Below are 17,868 nucleotides of genomic sequence, written 5' to 3'. Positions count from 1 at the left end.
TTACAGATCACTTAATGCGGTGGAAATTTTTTGCTAAACGTGTACAAATTCGTTCCAGTATACATGAGGCAGTATTTTCAGACACTGAATCTCTAGTTTTGTCACGCGTGTTCTTATAAACTGTTGTTTTTATCTCTGCTTTTGAAGTAAACTGATGTAAAAGAGAGGCGCTGCGGGGAGCCGGGAGCCCGCGCTCGGCCTGAGGGGAGGGCGCGCCGCGCGCTCCGCCCAACGGTCGCCGCTCAGCCGTTGGGCGGGGCGCGCGCACGTCCCCCTCCCGCTCCCTCCTCCCCCCCCCCCCACCTCGGGCCCCGCCCTCTCCCCCTCCCCGCCCGCCGTCGCTGCGGAAGAAGCCGCCGTGTCGGGCGCCGCAGATTCGCCATAACCCGCCGCTTGGCTAGCCTCACCCCCCCCCCCTTCGCCCCACAGCGCCCCAAATCCATCAAAATAATTTTATTTATTTATTTAAAGGAGGAAGGGTCGCGCGGCTCGGAGCTTTTTATTATTATTATTATTATTTTCTTTTAATTTGGGCTTTCCCTTTCCCGACGAGGCCGCGGCGTTGGGGTTTCAGTCAGCTTCCTCCCCCCCGCTCCCCCCGGCCGCTGCCCCCAGCCCCTTTCCCCGCCCGGTGATGGAGGCTGCGGCTGCAGGTGAGCGGGGCCGGGGCCGGGCCGGGCGGGGGAGCGCGCACGGAGCCGCTGACAGGAGCCGAGCGCTGAGGAAAGGGGGGAGGAGGAAGGAAAGTAGTTCCGGCGCGCGTACCCCTCCGCGTGAGAAAGTAGTCCCCCGAGGAAGGCGGGCAGCCGCCGCCCCCTCCCCACCCTCAGCAACCATCGGGCTGCCGCTGAGGGCAACGGGGGGTCGGGGCCGCTGGGAAAGGGTTGGGGAGCAGCGGGGTGCAGCGCGGAGCAACGGGCGGAGGAAGGATAAAGCGCTCTTCGAGGTTATGCGGCTCTGAGAGGGCCGCTGGGAGAAGGGGCCGCTGAGGCACGGCGGGTCCTGAAGCAGCCCGAGTCTGATCTCGGCTGCTCGCCGGAGTTGTGCCCACAGTATTCAGCGGGGTGTGATAGTTAAAGCTGGGTTCTGTCACCTCAGCCCTTCGTGTGTTTGGTCAGGGTTTTGTGGGGATTTACGTGCGGAATCATAGAGTCGTTACGGTTGGAAAAGACCTCCGAGATCGTCTGGTCCAACCATCGCGCTGCCACCAACATCACCCATAAACCATGTCCCTAAGAAGAGAAGTTACGTAGACGTGACAGCCAAAATAATACGGTGTATGTGCTGTCTGCCTTTCACAACCCTGTGTTAGTCGTATGGGTTTGTGAGGTGATGTTGCAATGCTTTAATGCCGGTTAATTGCCCAGTAGACTGACTTCTAGCTTTCAGCTGTCATTCCTGTATATTAATTTTTAATTGATATTCAGAATCCCAAATTATTTGTGGCTCTCCTGGGCAGTGTTCATAGACAGCATAGCTCAGATTTTTATGCCAGAGTGGGAACAGGAGAATAACTTGAATCTAAACAGTGGAATACCCAACAAGTGTGTTGCATGAGTACTATTTTGTAAAAGCATTCCAGGACCACTTTATATTCTCTCAGAGCAGTCAGGCACTGGGACGGGTTGCCCAGGGAGGTGGTGGAGTCACCATCCCTGGGGGTGTTCAAGGAAAAGTTGGACGTGGTGCTCAGGGACCTGGTTTAGTGGTAACATTGGTGGTAGGGGATGGTTGGAACAGATGGTCTCAGAGGTCTTTTCCAACCTTGTTGATTCTATGATTTAGATGGGAAACTAATTCTTTTACTAAAAATAATAATAGTTCCCCATTTATTCAGGCACATTTGTCTTAATAAAATGAGAGTTGTGAGAGTAGTTGAACCCAGAACTGCTGTGAGAGGCCGGTGCCTGATAAACGCCGCACCCGTAGGGAGCGCTTCCTTTGGGCCTGCTTCCAGAAGCCAGGGTCAGAGCATCTCAGCCAGGGCATCCTGAAGGTGATGGCCGATTGCATCCATCCTCGCTCATTCTCTGAGGGCTTCCAAACGTTTTGGGTGTTACAGTGCCATGACCTAGTGTACTTTTGTGGGGACTCCTGCAGTGTTGCATATAACCACATGAGGGAGATCTTAGAACGTTAAACAAGACAAAGTCTTTATGGATATGTATCATTTTAAGTGATGGAAAAGCTACTTTGTTTATATATTTGATAAATTGATTATTCTGAACTGCTGCGGATAAGCTTCTTTCCTTATTATGTTTTCATACAGAGCCATTTGCGGAGAAAACTTGTTGCCTCTGTTAGTGGTCTACACTTGTTAATAGAAATCCCTTTTAATCCAGTCCTGAATTTATATTCTAGGCAACGTAAGTGTGTGTAGGTGGTGTCTTCTTTTTAAGAACTTGACAAATACTTCTGAAAAAGTTACAGAAAGCCAGTGTGTGTAGAAACTAATAAAATCCATACACTTGTATCTGCCTCCATGGGTTAAACATTAGTTTTAAAGTCAGTTTTCTTTTGACAAATCTAGTAACGCAGAGGTTAAATACAATGCTTTTGGGTTTTGTGAGGCTGTGCTTCAGGGAAAGAAGAGGGGAAAGAGCTTTGTGCTTTTTTTCCTGTTGGAGCAGCTTCATGATGAGGCACGAGGCAGGTTCTGCTTTCTGTTGGTATCTTGGACAGCTCTGAAGCAAGTCGACGTAATGTGGAATACTCAGCCTGCTAGTAACTCAAGTTAACCGCCTGAAGTTGGCAAATCTGTCAAGAGGCAGTACTGCAGCCTGTTACTCCTTTCTTTCTCCACCTCTTTATTGGAGATGATGATGTCAAATATTTCCAAGGCTTTGTCTTACACATTGCTATCACTGCGGACGTGCACCTCCCTTAGAGCCCCAGAGTTACACACAGTGCCTCCCCTTGTTTGTTTTCTGCTTCTTCCAACACTGCAGTGGAGGCAGGCCCACTAACGTGAGCAGACAGCAGGGTCCTGGGATCCCCTAGCTCAGAAAAGACCTCCAAGATCACCACGTCCAAGAGCAACCTGGCCTACTGCAGCCCTTCAGTAAGCCCTGTCCCTTAGTGCCACCAGGTGTCAGAGGTTTCATCTCCTCCTTCATAACTCTGCTTTACTCTTTGCCTTTGCCCACCTTCCAATTCCCTCCTTCCCAGCTAGGAGGATTCTGATTTATTCACCTGCATCTCCTACTGATCCGTGCTGTGTAGTTGGCTGTACTTATGTCTGTACCTTTAAAGGAACTTTTTTTTCCCCTTTCTTTTAGATTTTCAAGTTAAAGCATCCAGAGTTCTAAGCTGAAAACGGGCTTCCGCAGCAATAACCTGTGGTGTTTGGTTTGTTGGTCCGTGGTTTAGGACCATCTTGTTGTAGGGCTGTGTATTGTATCTCTTAAGTTTTTGTTTTAGAGTAGTGCACTTCTTACCTTTATTTTGAGGCTGTCTTTAAACTGCTTGCCATTGTCAAGAGAGCTTTCAGAGAAACCTCTCCAAGCCATTATGGAGTGAAAGTAAATTGAAAAGCTTATTTTGCTAGGGACTTACCTCCTTTGAAGGCTCCTTTCATACACAGATTACTTTTGTACTACAGAGGCTCTCGGGCAGGCCTGTTACTGGTGAGGTGTTTAAAAAAAAAAAGCTGCATTTTGCTTTCCTACTTCTCACGTTGCTAAGATAATCTCTATTGACCTGCTTTACTGTGTTTTTATTTCTTAATTTGTCACCATTTACAGTCTGTTTTCCTCATTTCTCTTCTGAGAATGTTTTCTTCTACTAAAGCTTCTTTTCACTGCGATGTACCATGCTAGGCGATACATATATATATGTTTTTTGGCCTTTCTAAAAGCTTTGATAATTAGTATCAAGTACGATGCTTTTAAATAGTCTTCACGCTGATTTAGCTCTTTTTGGAGCCCTTTTTGTGGTTTGCTTTTGTTCTGTTAAAGATGCTTTTAATCTTCATATGGTTCATCTTGTTGAAGTTAAACGTTTGGCTTTTTATCACTCCTGCCCAGGATTTCTGAGTCCTTCTTTAACTGCGGTTACAGACCCAAGGAGGGTTACACATCCCAAACTTTTTCTCCTGTTGCCTGCTTGCTGGGCAAAGCAGCCGTTTACGGTGTCTAAATATTTAATCTTGGCCTCCTGTCCTTGCATAAGGATAATTGAAACCTAATGTGCATCGTTGTTTCTCCTCTCTGTAACTTCTATCTCCTGCGGTGTGCCAGGGCCATTCCTATGGTCACGGTCAGGCTGTTGCTGATGTGCTCCTGCCACTGCTGTTCTGCACAGCGCAGGAGTTCCCACCTGCAGAGATTGTGTTCCTCACTGAAATGGCCTGTTACCAGGGGCTGATGCTATGCCTCAGCTAACAGAGGGCGTTGCTTCACAACCAGCTGCTTCCCTACTTTCTTTTCTCTTTAATTTTTATTTGCAGGCTGCGGTATCCCACTGGTGTTAGAAGAATATTTATCAGAAACTTGTTTGGATGTGTATCTGTCAACATCCTCATTTACAGCTCAGCGTTCCGGTTTTGACACCTTACTAAGTGTAGCACGTTACTGCGGTAGCATGTACACTTCTTTATTCCTTTTTTAAAGCAGCTACAAAGAAATGGAAAACAAAAACAACAGTTTGTCTTGACTCTGTGCTCTCTGTTGTTTCCTGTCAAAGTCTTTTTCTTTCTGTGTTACCCTTAATTTGAAAATCGGCTTTACCACTTCAAGGCGAGTCTCTGATCTTTGTGGTCTGTGGCGCTTGCTTCAGTCTTCAATTCCCAAACTTTTCCATAATAAGTTTTGGGTCGGGTGAAGCCCGTTGCTTCTCCTTGTTCTTTCCTCAGCTTGTAATGCTCCCCGAGGCAGAGATGAAGCTGTCAGCCCAGCTCACAGCACTCGAGTTCCAGGGGGTTAATAGCAACTGCTGCTTTTTTCCACAGCTTTTGCTTGGTCTGTCCTTGGTATATTTGAATCGTATCTTTTTTTAAAGGCAGTTTATTTATTAACCAGACATATTCACACACTTCAGTGTGATTTAGTCTTATACTCTGTACCTCTCTGTAACGTCTGAGAGCCTCTGTAGATGTAGTTTGCCTTGGAAGGCAAACTTCTGGTTGTCTTGGGAAAAGGTGGTGAATGCATGTGATTAGGTTTACCTTGAGATTATATTAATTTGTATTGATTTTCGTGTGATTTAGTTGTTTACAAAATGAAAAATGTTTGTGGTGTGTAATAATTAATTAAATTATTCCCACCATAGCAGCTAGAAGTGAAAACAGACATGGCCGGGAGTCCTTTTCCTGAGAAGGCGTGCTGTGCTGCAGGTTTCTGCCTCCATGGTCATCCTGCACTGGTGAATTGCACAAAAGCAGTTGCTAACACGAGTTTGGGTTCAGGTGAAGGAAGCCCTAAAACCACTTTCTCTTCTCTCTGTCCTTCTGCTTTCAGTGCAGTTGTTCAGTTAGTTGTGGATCTGAGTGCACTTAGCCATTTATAGGGGGATTTGGGGGATGCTACAGCTCCCAGATAGCAGCAGGCAGTGGGAGGCTTTATGCAGGTTTTATTTTTTTAAATGAGGGCCATGCTTTTCATTTGCAGATATGCTATAACCCCCTGACCCAATGATTCTTGGTGAATCATAATTTAGAAAACAGCAGGAAACAAGTATTGATTTTCTTTTTTAATTCCATCAAATGAAGAGAAATAAAATTAGTCTATACGACTGTCTTTATTAAAATAATAACTAAAATGTTAGAAGGTGGAGGAAGAGGTCTAGGGAATAAAACCCTGGCTAAATTATAGCCTTTTGGAGCTAAAGCATATGGAATCAAAATTTGCATTCATTTAGGCTTTTTTGTTGTTGTTTTTGAGATAGAAAAATGCAGCTGAGAGTTATTTACATTTTTACAGGAATTATGAAATAGTGCTGATTACCTGAAGGTATTAAGAACATGCAATCATGCATTTCAGAGTATTTTAGAAAATTGTTTTCTTTTTAAACAGATTAAAGTAGATTTTAATTAAAAACCAAAAAGATGTCCTTCCTGTGAAGCAATAAAAACATACTACTCTCTAATATGTTTTTCAAAATTTCATATATTTGAAATATCATTGAAAATGGAAAAAGTGTGACACACACAGAGCAATAAGATCTGATGCCCAGGAAAAATACTGTAAATATATTTGGCATTAGCGAAGGCATCAGAATTCAGTGCTCGAGCTGTGCCAATTCCTTTATGTGTGATTCAAGCAATTTTTTCTACTGAGGAGTAATTCTGCCTGTGTTAAACACAAATTACTGGCTTTTTACATGTTGCTAACATGTTAACTGTTACCTCAGCATCTGAATACTTCTGCCTAAAGAAACTACCAAGGAAAAGGCTTTTTTATTTTTCTGAGACATTAAGATATCTTATGTTCTCAGCATTTGTATAGGAAGAGATCTTTAATAAAAACAATAGTTTTACGGGAAGAATTGAGCCCCCCTTCTGATATGATAGGCAGTACTGTTTTTATTGCAGCTGAAACTTGAGCAGAAACCCTTACACTTTCTCAGTTATTTTCATGTTAGTGTATAATTACGATTTGTATCATAAATTTAACTCCACGGGAAAATGTATAAAGACAGCTTGTGGTTAATATTGTGATCGAATGCTTGCAGGTTTCAAGGTGGAACGTAGCCCAGGACAGGGAGAAGTGATAAGATAGAGACCAGGTCAGGTACTGAAGTAACATAAATATCTTTTATAAGCTTGTTTGTATCTCCAGGTAGTGGTGTGCTTTGCTAGTAAATGAAGCTACAATTTGCTTCTGAGTTTATTGTAACATTTGTGTTAGCTCATTGTAGACATTGATAAGCTGGTAGCTATCAGGAGTTTTTCTTTTGGTTTAGAAATATTTTGAAGTTAGTGCTGGTTTTAGGCAGTTGGTTATCGCTGACTGTACTCTAGTGCCAAGATATATTTGGATGGGAACTGATTTTCCTCAGTCCACAAGCGTAGCTGGTTTTGTAAGCGTGGGTTTGGAGATTTGAGGGTAGCACACAATCTGAGGAAGTGAAACTTGTTGGAGAAAGATCAAAAACAGCACTGCTGTTGTCAGGGGGTGTTAGGAGCAGCTGCTGCTGGTAGCAGCCTTGCAGTTCCAGGGGCTTTCTCACTCGGTGCACAAAGACTACGGGAGTCACACGTGGGCTGGACAGTGAAGTTACATGGAGGGACTCTTATGAAAGGATTTAATGAGAAACAGGACAGACAGCAGTGATGAGGCCAGGGTCTGGTCAGACAAGCATGTTTCCCAATGACAGTTTACACACAAGTCCCTTTTATGCTGTTTTCCATTTGTCTTCCTCCATCTAAGCACTCCATTTCACATTGTCCCACAAACCCTCCTCAAATATCAAATCTTCCCTCTCCTCCTTTCCCATTTCTTACCAGTTCCAAAGTCCTGGTGGGCTTTTCCAAAGCTGTGCTTCCAGTTTCTTGGTGGCCCATCATTTAGTAACTGGAGTATTTTGGTCCTTGGCATCAGCTCTGTTGTGCGTTGGCTGCCAGGTTTGTGTCTCTGTGTGTTCCAGTTCATCATTTCTCTCATTAACTTACTGACCTCCTACACTGAAAATGTCCCTGATCAGATAACCTTAATGAAGCCAAGTCTCACTTCCCACATGCCCTTAAAACTGAAAAAAGACGGAAGCCTTTTTTTAAGAAATTGATGTTTCTTGGCTCACTATATTTTATTTCCTGGCTGATGGGCAAGAGAAGGACTTTGATATAGTTGCTTCTAAAAGGTTTTATATAGAGAACCTTTTAAAAAATAAATAACTCACCCAGTAACTGATTTTGCCACAAGTCCTGCGTGCTGCGACATGACTTATTCCAGAGCTGGAAAAGCTGAGTGGCAAAGAGGAAGCGGCATTTTGGACCTGCACGTTGGGTGATGTGACTGAGCATCTTAAATATAAGGGTTTTTTTGTTTGTTTTGTTTTGTTTTGTCCAGAGAGTTCTTGGTGTTAAGAATTCGATGGTGATCAGGTAGCAGAGTTTGGTCTAGCTCTAAATTCAGACTGACGTAAGTAGTTAACGCATATTCTGAACTTTATTGCTGTGTATTTTAGGGAGGTTGAGCAGGTGTGCAAGTGTTTGTAGTATCATTTTCCTTATTTCTCAGGCCAATAGCTATCCGGTGAACTTTTTTGTATTTCACTATGGAGTTCTAGTTCCTTTTAGATGTTGCAGAACGCTGCTATGGAAGTCTTCAAATATTGTCTGTATTAAAAAGTGTGCTGAAAGGTTTGGATATGTTAGAATGATTAATGGCATACAAATACAGATGGAAGATCTCCCTTTTGTTTACCTTCTTTGTGTTCCTCCTGAAAAAACAAACACAGACACCACAAAACAACAACAACAAAACCTCCAGCCTGTGTTTTGTGCTAAAGGAAAGTTTGTGACATGTTAAAATTAACTCCAGTTATTCTCATATAATGATCAAAAGTATATATGGCAATAAGATAATAACCTATTTGCATAAATAATTCTATTTTCAGTAATTCTTCTAATATTACTGCTTTAAAGAAAAAGAGGACAGACTCTCTTATATTTTGGGAAGGGGATCAGGAACAGGGAAGCCTAGTCTGCAGCTCCCTATTTGTCTTCAGTAATCCGTTTGTAAATCTCCCTTCCCTGTCTACATGCTCAGTATAACTATTTTTTGGTCTATTTAAGACATACCTTGAGATCTTTGGAAGAATGCAGGGGGCGGCGCCCCCGGCGGAAGAAATGGCTTTATTGACATTATAGCTTAATTTGCCACTTTTACGTGTAAGAAGAAAGTCACCGGTAATACTTATGTGAAGATACATTTAGCAGGGTTTACATGAGCAAAGTGAAGATAATGAATTAACACGAGGCGAGCTCAGTAACTGGAATGCTCCAAATTGGTTTTGGCTGAAATTCCTGTTGTTTGTTTACCTGCATACTTGATTACTGTTCCTTTCATTCTCTGCATATTTAATTGCTGTCTAATTAATTGCTCTGTTGATTTCCCACATAATTAATTATCCACTACTTAATCATTGATTCCCTGCATAGTTAATTGACTTATTGCTTATTTGATTTTTACCCTTAATTGCCTATAATTCATTGCTCTATTGCTATACCACCTAATTAGCAAACAGTTAATCAATTATCATTTGCTTATTCCTAATCTAGTGGTTTAGGCCCATGATCAGCACAGTTTATCCTCTGGATTCTGGCCTCCTTTTCCAGTTATTCTTTCTAAAATCTTTTCTTTCCTCCATTTTGTTTCAATCTCACTTCTAAGTGGAGAGCATGCATCTTCTTTATCCTGATGTGCTCTGTGCCACCTGGGCTGTTCTCTTCTGGTCTTCAGCTTTATTCCTGTTTGATTATTTCCAGTGTTTTTATTACTTGGTGTTAATCCCATAAATTTCTCAGAAGAGGCTTAAGCTGAGGTTTGTATAATCAGGCACTTGAAAAAAAAAAAAAACCAAACTGACTTTTGGGCATTCTTTTGGTTTTCGGCCCCTCACCAGAAGGAACAAGAAATAAAATGGTTTATAAGCGCTGAGGACAGCTGTTGAAGGAGGAGACGGGAGACGCAAGCAGCGAGCATGAACTTGCAGAGAAAGCATCTAGGTCAGGAAGCAGAAACAGTGCAAAGAAAGCCTCAAAACAGAAGTGTCCCCTGCATGGTGGGATTTCAGCATTCAGTCCTAGTTAAACTTTTTTGATAGATGCTCACAGGTCTTGTAGTGGGAACATTAAACATGTATTTAGACAGAAGAATCGTCCTCCACTGGGTTAATAACAGGCATCATTCTTTTTTTAATAAAAGAATACTGCTAAATAACCAGAGCAGAAATGATTCAAAGGAACATTTCCATTATAAACTTACTGCAACCAAAATAAAAATGTGTGTGTGCTCGAGACAGCAGAATGCCTGAAAAGGAACCCTACCAAGCTCAAAAGACCATGCTGAGTATATTATACGTTTTACATAGCTGTGTGTGTGTAGGATACAGCGTATTCTGTACAGCAGGAATAGTATTGGGGCTGCTTTTCAGAGCTATTTTAAGAGATGAAGGCATACTCTGCCTTTTATTTTTGAAGTAGTTGTATTATTTCTAAGGATTAGGTTGCTTTTGTTACAGATTCATTGCAAACAACTGTAAATCAGAGCCAGCTCTGCTATTCTGAACATTCAAAAGGTTTTTCTTGAGTGGGGTGAACCATACAATTATCGTGTCACAGAGGGAAGGAGGGAACATCAAATAGGGGTAGTGGTCTTTGTTTGGGATTGTTTTGGGGCTAGGTTCCAAAGTACAGCTTCCTTGTTCTCTTTCACCCCAGATTCATCCCAAGGCTCACAGAAAATCACTTTGTTTCTGCACTTATCTGGCTAACCTGTGGATTAGTTTGTACCTTAAATAGTATTGGCTGTTCTGGTTTGATTTCAGTGAGGATATGTCCCTCGTTTTCCTTAGGGGGACAGAGGGAGAGGAGGAATTGGAACTGGTGCCTGGGCCAGGTAGTTTATATACAGAGCTGAGGAAGTAGCATGCTGTTAACTTTGGTTCCTGGCTGTTACTAGGCTTTACTGGAAACAGAAACGACCAGGGACTGTGGAAAAAACATGTTGAAAAATCAAAACATTAACGTGAATGACAGCAGTCTTAGAAGGCAGACAAAGTACCCCAAATTAACTCTGCCAAGAGTTTGTGAGCTTTTTTCTTCAGTTGAAGTTTTCTGAATTATTAACTTGATAGTAACACTTCTTTGTTACTTACTCTCTTGTGTCTTTGTGTTCACATCACATCTCTACTACTTTGGAACTGAACTAAAAAAAAAAAAAAAAAGGTTTTGTCTAATTCTGTAAAATTTCAGTTTAAAGCATTGACCAAGAAGTATTTTAACATAGCTCTTCATTGGCTGTTCCGTCAAGAACAGCAAGGTCCAGGACCATGTATTAAACATGGAGCCCAGCATCTCTATTGCAGAACTGCTTTGTAAAGGATAAAATGTTCACTGTTTGTACCAACAGGATGCACATCAACACCGGACAATGTCTTTATCTTATATAATTTTCTGTTTATCAGATGTTTAAAAAAAGTGCGAAATCGTAACATTGTCTGAGGCTGAAAGGGCAAAAACTGGCTTCATCTCCTGCTTCCTTTTAGGTATTATTGTTGCCAAGATTTGAGTCAGGTGAAATGTTTTGCCTTATGAAGATCTGGGTAGAAGTCTGTTTCTTCAATTCTTTTTGTGATTTATTGTGTATGCTTTCATTTAATGATGTAATATCCTTTGTTTTAGCTACTCACTGTCTGTTAAATGTGTTAACCAAAATCTCAGTAACTAGTGCTAATATGAATAAATGAGTAAAATTTGGAAATACTAACTTCTCTTTCTAAATCTGTTTTTCAGGGATCAATTCCATCTTCATGTGTAAGCTTTGTAATTTATTTTCACCGAATCAGTCAGAACTACTGTCTCATGTCTCTGAGAAGCACACAGAAGAAGGGACTAACGTCGATGACATCATTATTCCGCTCCAGCCTCTAACAGCACCAGCAAACATAAACAGAAATGGAGAAGGTACTTTGATAAATTGAATGATGTGTCATTTGCTAACAGTCATTTCATTTTTTTAATGAAACCTGTGGCGTGGTGGGTTTTCTTTGTGCGTGGAATGATTTACATAGCTTGTTTCTGTGATGATTGCTGTACGTTGCCAGCCTGAATTTCAGTCAGTGCAGATTAGATGAGGGGATGGACGTGGATAAACTCAGCATGTGACAGGGGATGATTACAGTGCTCCATTAATTTTAAATGTCAAGTATAGCCAAGGCTGCTTCCTACAGCTTTAATTTGAAGCCCTAACAAGAGTGGGAAGAGTGTTGTTAGTGCTAGACAATTAAGTTTTCTTAGGCAAGCAGCCACGGCACCATGGACTGGGGGGGTCTAGAGGTTTCGGAAGGGTGGTGTGTTTTGAGTAATCTAACTCCTTGCTTGTTGGGTTTTAGATAATATTAATTAGTTCTAGTCCAAAAAGGCAGTGGCATGATTCATAATTTATAATTGTGCTTTGGTGTTGGCACTAGTAAATAAATAAATAAAAAATCTGGTAGTCAAAGGTTGAGTTAGTTATGCAGAATGATTTTCCTCTGCAGCAGCAGCAGTTGCATTTGTGACCATGTTTAACTGATTATAGCTGCGATCCCTTGTAATGGTAGCAATGGGTTCAAAATAATTCAGACTTTCTAATTATATCTTCTTCTAGACCCATTTTGAACAGTGGGTTTACATTGTTGGCAAATCTCTCATTTCAACATGCCTACCAGGACTTCCCAAGTACCTAATAATTATGATTGCTGGATCTTAAAAAGTGCATGTTTATAAGTAACAAAGCAAACCAAACAAAAAACAACTAACCAAAAAAAACCCTATAATATAATATCATACTTGAAAACATATTTTATCATGAATGTATGTGTATGATATTTCTTCCTTTACTTACCAGGAACAACTCAGTAGTTATATTGACTTGATCAACATAAGAAAATATTTCTAATAACGGTCATATACTATTCAACTGTTATCTCCTCAGATCATTGGTGAGAAAAAAAAATTGTACCAGATCGTCATTTCACACAATGCCTAAAATTGACAGAACATTAGAAGAAGATGAATAAATTTTAGATCTGCATCCAATTTTAAAATGCCATTCTCATTTTATTTTAATTATAAATAATGAGTATTTCAGACATACGGAATCCGTCTTCCTTTCTTAATTTTTTGTTTCCTGTTAGCACTTCACTAAACTGTATCTCTGAGCATGGAGGTAATGGTACCTTGTAATATATCTGTACTCCTTTAAGTAAAAAGGCTCTTCTGTAACATGCTTGTTGCTTTTGGGGCAGGGACTATCTGCACTGTCTGTATTGTATGTCGTTAAGCAAGCATTGTATTTATCAGAATAGTGTGTAATTATGGTTATGATCCAAAGGAGCAGCAATTAGACTTATCCAGATTTAAAGAGAATAACTTTGTAAATCTAATTATGCAAAAAAAATCATATTAAATGACCTTTTTATTGTTTTTGGTGAATGCATCTGCCGTGATCATGCGGTGCCACCTTTTTCAGGGTATGTAGCCCTATTCTTTGACATCTGTTAGTAGGAATGTCAAGGTGATCATTTCAACTTATATCACAGAAATGCAGTAATATATATCTTTTATTCTTATCGCACATTGATTGGAGAAAGTAGATAGTGTGTTCTGAAGTCGTATTGATTTTTTCCTATGTTCTGCTTAAAAAAATAGGAGACTTCACAGCTGAATGTACGAATTTCAAATTTTCCCTTCCTGTTATGGAATCAGTATCACATAAAAGTTAAAGGTTTTAATATCAGTTTTATCCTCTCTGGACTCCTCTGTACTTCTTTGTAGTGTTTCGGTCTTGTCAGTAAAATGAGAAGTGATTGATGAATGATAGCCTGGAAATTACAACCTCCTTTTGGTACTTGTCGGCTGATAGATGAACGTATTTTTGTCCTTTGAAATCATAGTTTCTCTTCCAAGTGCAGGTAAATGGTGTAGTTCCTCCAGAATTAGTACGGATGAGTGAATGTTGTTAATGGAACTCTGTTCTGCCTGAATACTAAATTAATGATTTTATAAGTACTGTGAAAAAGTAGAACGCAAGGCAAGTAATAAGTGTTTATTACTCTAAAGTTATTTTATTGGCAGTACTCTCTGCTGAATTTTAGTTAGTCATAGTGCTTTCCCATAATAATTAAAGGATGATATATTTAGACTTGATCCATCCTAACCATTTTGATTTGATTGGATGATGTTAGAACTGTGGAACCAGGGGTACCAGGTGGATGTTGCTGTTGTACAGGTAATGAATAGGTCATGTTTTTTCTGGTTCTGGAGTATGGCACCTTTGTTTGGGAAAGGACAGCTATGTCCTGGTTTATGTTGGTAATGCTTTGAGGAACTGCATGGATGGCCCTAACTTCAGAAATTTGTAATATTATTATTCCTTGACAGATTTTTTTTAGGCTGTATCTGCACTATGGGATACGTGCTCCCTGCAACACAGTCTCCAGGCCTGACCTACTGATTGTAAGACCTGGAAGAAAGTTACTGTGTGCGTGTGGTAATTTGCCCAGAGATTTTTAACTCATTAAGGTCACTTAAAAATGCAGCGGATGCATCCAGCCATCAGCCTTCTCACGACTTGAGGATGGGCTGTAACGAGAGCAGGCTGAACAGCTTCAGGACTAAGAGCCGAGGTGCCATGATGTGCAAACATAACAATAACTGCATAAAGAAGGTTGCAGATGAAATTTATTTGTGCGTTTTAGTCTGATGCCTTGTGCATGAGATTCTGAATTACAGCCACGTATTGTTGGAATTGTTTACATAAAAGCAGATAAGCTTTTTGTTGTATTTCTTTTTTTTAGCAGACAGATGAGGATGGGATCACGTTGCATAACACATCTAGCCAGTAGCATTCGGTCAGGATGTTTATTCAAACACTTTCACTAGAGTTTTGTGACTTCTGGCAAGCTTTTTGTTTGAATTGCGCTACAGCTCCTTTTCTTGGAGAAAAAGGGGCATTTGATAGGGATCTGTTATGTCTCCTACTCTGCCAGAGTCACAGATATTTGCCCTTTAACATAATTTAGTGGCAGTTGTTTTGTACATCTGTAACTTTAATTACCCATGCAAGTGAGTTAAACTTGAGGGATCGAAAACCAGAGAAAAATATATTATATGTTTATAATATATAGTCTTACCCACTTGTTGCATCTCCCTGTGCATCACAAATGAACTTTGGAAGATCCTGCCTTGTAAGTCAACCAGTTTTGGCTAAATTTGCTTTTTATGCAAGCTACACAACCCCTTCACAGAAGATCATTAAACCCAACAAAATCCATGGTCCTGGAGTGCTGCCATCTTCTTCACTCTAACCTACAAAGAGTTAAAAACTGTGTGGTTTTGTGTGTGTGTGTATTTCCTTAGTTAATCTTCAAGGGAATAATTGTGTTTTAATTCTGCTGCATAATAACACGAAGACCTTATAGGTAGTAATGTTGCATGCGACTTGGATTCCGAACATTTCTGAGATGATTGATTATTAAATGGACTGATTTGGGGAAACTTAGTGAATAATTCTTTGGAGGAACAGTGCAGAAGTAGACTTACATAGTTTTTTTTTTATTTATTTTTTAATTGTCCTCTTTGTAAATTGCCTTTATTAATGGCTTTGAGCAAATAAATATATAGCATAGCACAGAATGTCTTCCAAGAATATTGTCATTGTGCATCCAATGCCAGTTAACATAAAGGTTAGTTTCAGTGAATCTATGATGGGTGTAAAAATCCCTACAAACCACAGAGATGTTCTTGGAGGGAACAAGATTTCACTTATAAAATCTTTCTAATGACCAGTTCAAAACCTGAGCTTCCCACTAAGCATCCTTGAAATAAGTTTTATTTATTTATTTATTTTTGTTAGGCTGATACTTTCTTCTAGCAAGGGGTGATGTTTCTGATTGGCTTGCTTCTGTGCAAACAGATGAATGCAGTGTTCAATTACTGTGTGTTTTTAATCTTAGGTGGCTTTTTGAACTTTGGTTAGTTCAATGAATGGATAGCTGGTGGCAAGCTGGTTAGAGACAGCTGGCATTTATAGTCCTGTGCATCATTAAACATTGAATTCCAGCATTGTTAATTCAAAGGAGCTTGAGGTATGTTTGGTTCTGGAAAAAGAGGGGGAAAAGGGAGCAAGGAATTTTGGTGATACATCAGTTGTCCACGAGGCTTCCTGTTCCAGTGTACGTTGCAGCCCAGCACTTTTAAAACGTCTGAGAACTGCTGGCAGTTCTGCTGGTAGGCTCGTTTGCAAACCAATGTAAATTTACACATTCTTTGTATTGGTTGCCATACCATTAGAAATCTTACTGGTAAGAACTACGATTTTGTAGCCCACAGAAAAGGACCTACCACCAACCTAACAGTTCTCACATTTCCACTTGTATGCAGGACTTGTGTCGTAATGAGAAAATGCTGTTCTGTTTTTCATTAAGCTTACATTAAAACCAGTCAGCAAGAGGTGAACCTCTTTTACCTGATTCTGTTCAGTTTCTTTTTGGAAAATGTGTTGGGTACACTGGTAGAGTTGGAACTACAAAAGAATTAAAACAGTGTCATACACAGACAATGTGGTGGTTGTATCCAATCTTCAAACCCTAAGATTTAATTGCTTAATGGTAACTTGAGCAGCATCTGTCTTCCTGATAACATGCTTGATGCATGGGCAATCTGACCTTCTTACAGGTTGACACTGATAAGTCGTTTGTTCCAATTGAATATTAATGTCATTAACTCAAGGCACCAAGTACTGTTTGCTGCAGTTGATGGATGTCAAAACAACGTGAATGATAGCGAAGAGAAGATTTGAGAGCACTGAAATCACCCTTCTCTTTTGGGCTGATAACTCACCAAACTGCTTTCACTGGAGTGCAGTAGCACAGAAATTCAGAGCACTGCTCCTGAATAATTGCAAAAAGATTTGTGAAAGAGTTAGGCTTTTAGCGTTCTTATGGCATGGTTAAGTAGACGGGTGCTCGATCACTACTATAACAAGACAAAACTCTTTCTTGTTCACTTGATACCAGCTACATGATTGTCTCAAAACTACGGTCTCTGTATGTGGGTTTTTGTTTGGCTGGAATACATAAGGGAAGTGATTAACAGATTTTGAAGCGATGCTGCCACCACCTCCTGTTCTCTTGCCCTAAGATTCCTTGAGGTCATTTATTTTTCCTTATGTTTTAAGTCAACAATTTAATTTTCTCTTAAAGCAAACTTCAAGGGACCTCAAAAATGTGACTACCATAAGCTGAAATTTACAAGAGACTTACTATTTTTTTAATTTTTTTATTGCCAGAGCATCAAAAACAGAGTTGTTGGCAAAATTGTAGTATTTCCCAGTCATTTGTTTTTCTCTCATACTACAAATGTGATGGCTGACAGGCACTTCATACCTGTTCTATTTCACTTTTCACATTTTAATGCATATTATACAGTGTTTTTTGGGTTGTTTTGTTTTAGCAATTCCTATGACTGTATCAAGATCTTTTGCCTTTTTCTTTTAATTTTCAAAGCTTAAATTCATTGCACAGAACTGGGGGTTCTTAAACTGGAAATTTAGTCACCCTGGGGCCCAGAATGACTTGGGCCTTACACAATTTTCACTGCACTCTGGAGCATTATTTTCTGTGTTCATTCAATACAGAAGACAAATAGTGACTAGTTTTAGAGCTTAGGTGTCTAACATTGGATAAAATGCATGCCAGAAGCCTGGAAGACGCCTAACTCTGTCCTGTTTCTCCATACACCATCAGGCAAACTCTTCTAGATGCGCATGAATTTTTCTCTCTGAGCTCTGCAGAAGTAGATCCGTTATTTGACCAGATGTCTGCTCAGACTCAAAAGGATACTTTAATAGCGAGCATGGTTTGCTGCTCTCAGTGAACCGACTTTCTTGCAGAAGAGCAGGTTCAAAGTAACTGAAACGTATAAAAAAACAATCAGATAATTCCTCAAGTAGTTCAGTGTGAGGAACAAAAAACAACCAAACCAAACCAAAACAAAAACCAGAGAACACCTGAGATTAGCAAGAAAGTTAGAGACTGATACTTTTCACTGTATCACCTATTAGATGGGAGGAACTGATAGCTAGGATGAAGTCTCCTAAAGGTACCATTTGGCCCCCCCTGAGTTTCTGCTTTTGTCAGCTAAGAGTCTTCTGACTGGCTTAG

At 40.4% G+C, this 17,868-nt stretch overlaps 1 protein-coding gene across 1 annotated transcript in view; it reads left to right on the top strand.

The window, feature by feature from the left end:
* Positions 1-339: 339 nt before the first annotated feature.
* Positions 340-17,868, top strand: part of ZFAT (zinc finger and AT-hook domain containing) — a 90,437-nt gene continuing 72,908 nt past the window's right edge. The window contains exons 1-2 of the mRNA XM_035318561.1: positions 340-653; positions 11,456-11,626. Coding sequence (XP_035174452.1) covers positions 635-653; positions 11,456-11,626 — 190 coding nt within the window. The 5' untranslated portion in view covers positions 340-634. The remainder of the gene's footprint in view (positions 654-11,455; positions 11,627-17,868) is intronic.

Source organism: Oxyura jamaicensis, chromosome 2 (assembly GCF_011077185.1).
Source record: "Oxyura jamaicensis isolate SHBP4307 breed ruddy duck chromosome 2, BPBGC_Ojam_1.0, whole genome shotgun sequence".
NCBI lineage: Eukaryota > Metazoa > Chordata > Aves > Anseriformes > Anatidae > Oxyura > Oxyura jamaicensis.
This window is presented reverse-complemented; position numbering and strand designations above follow the sequence as displayed.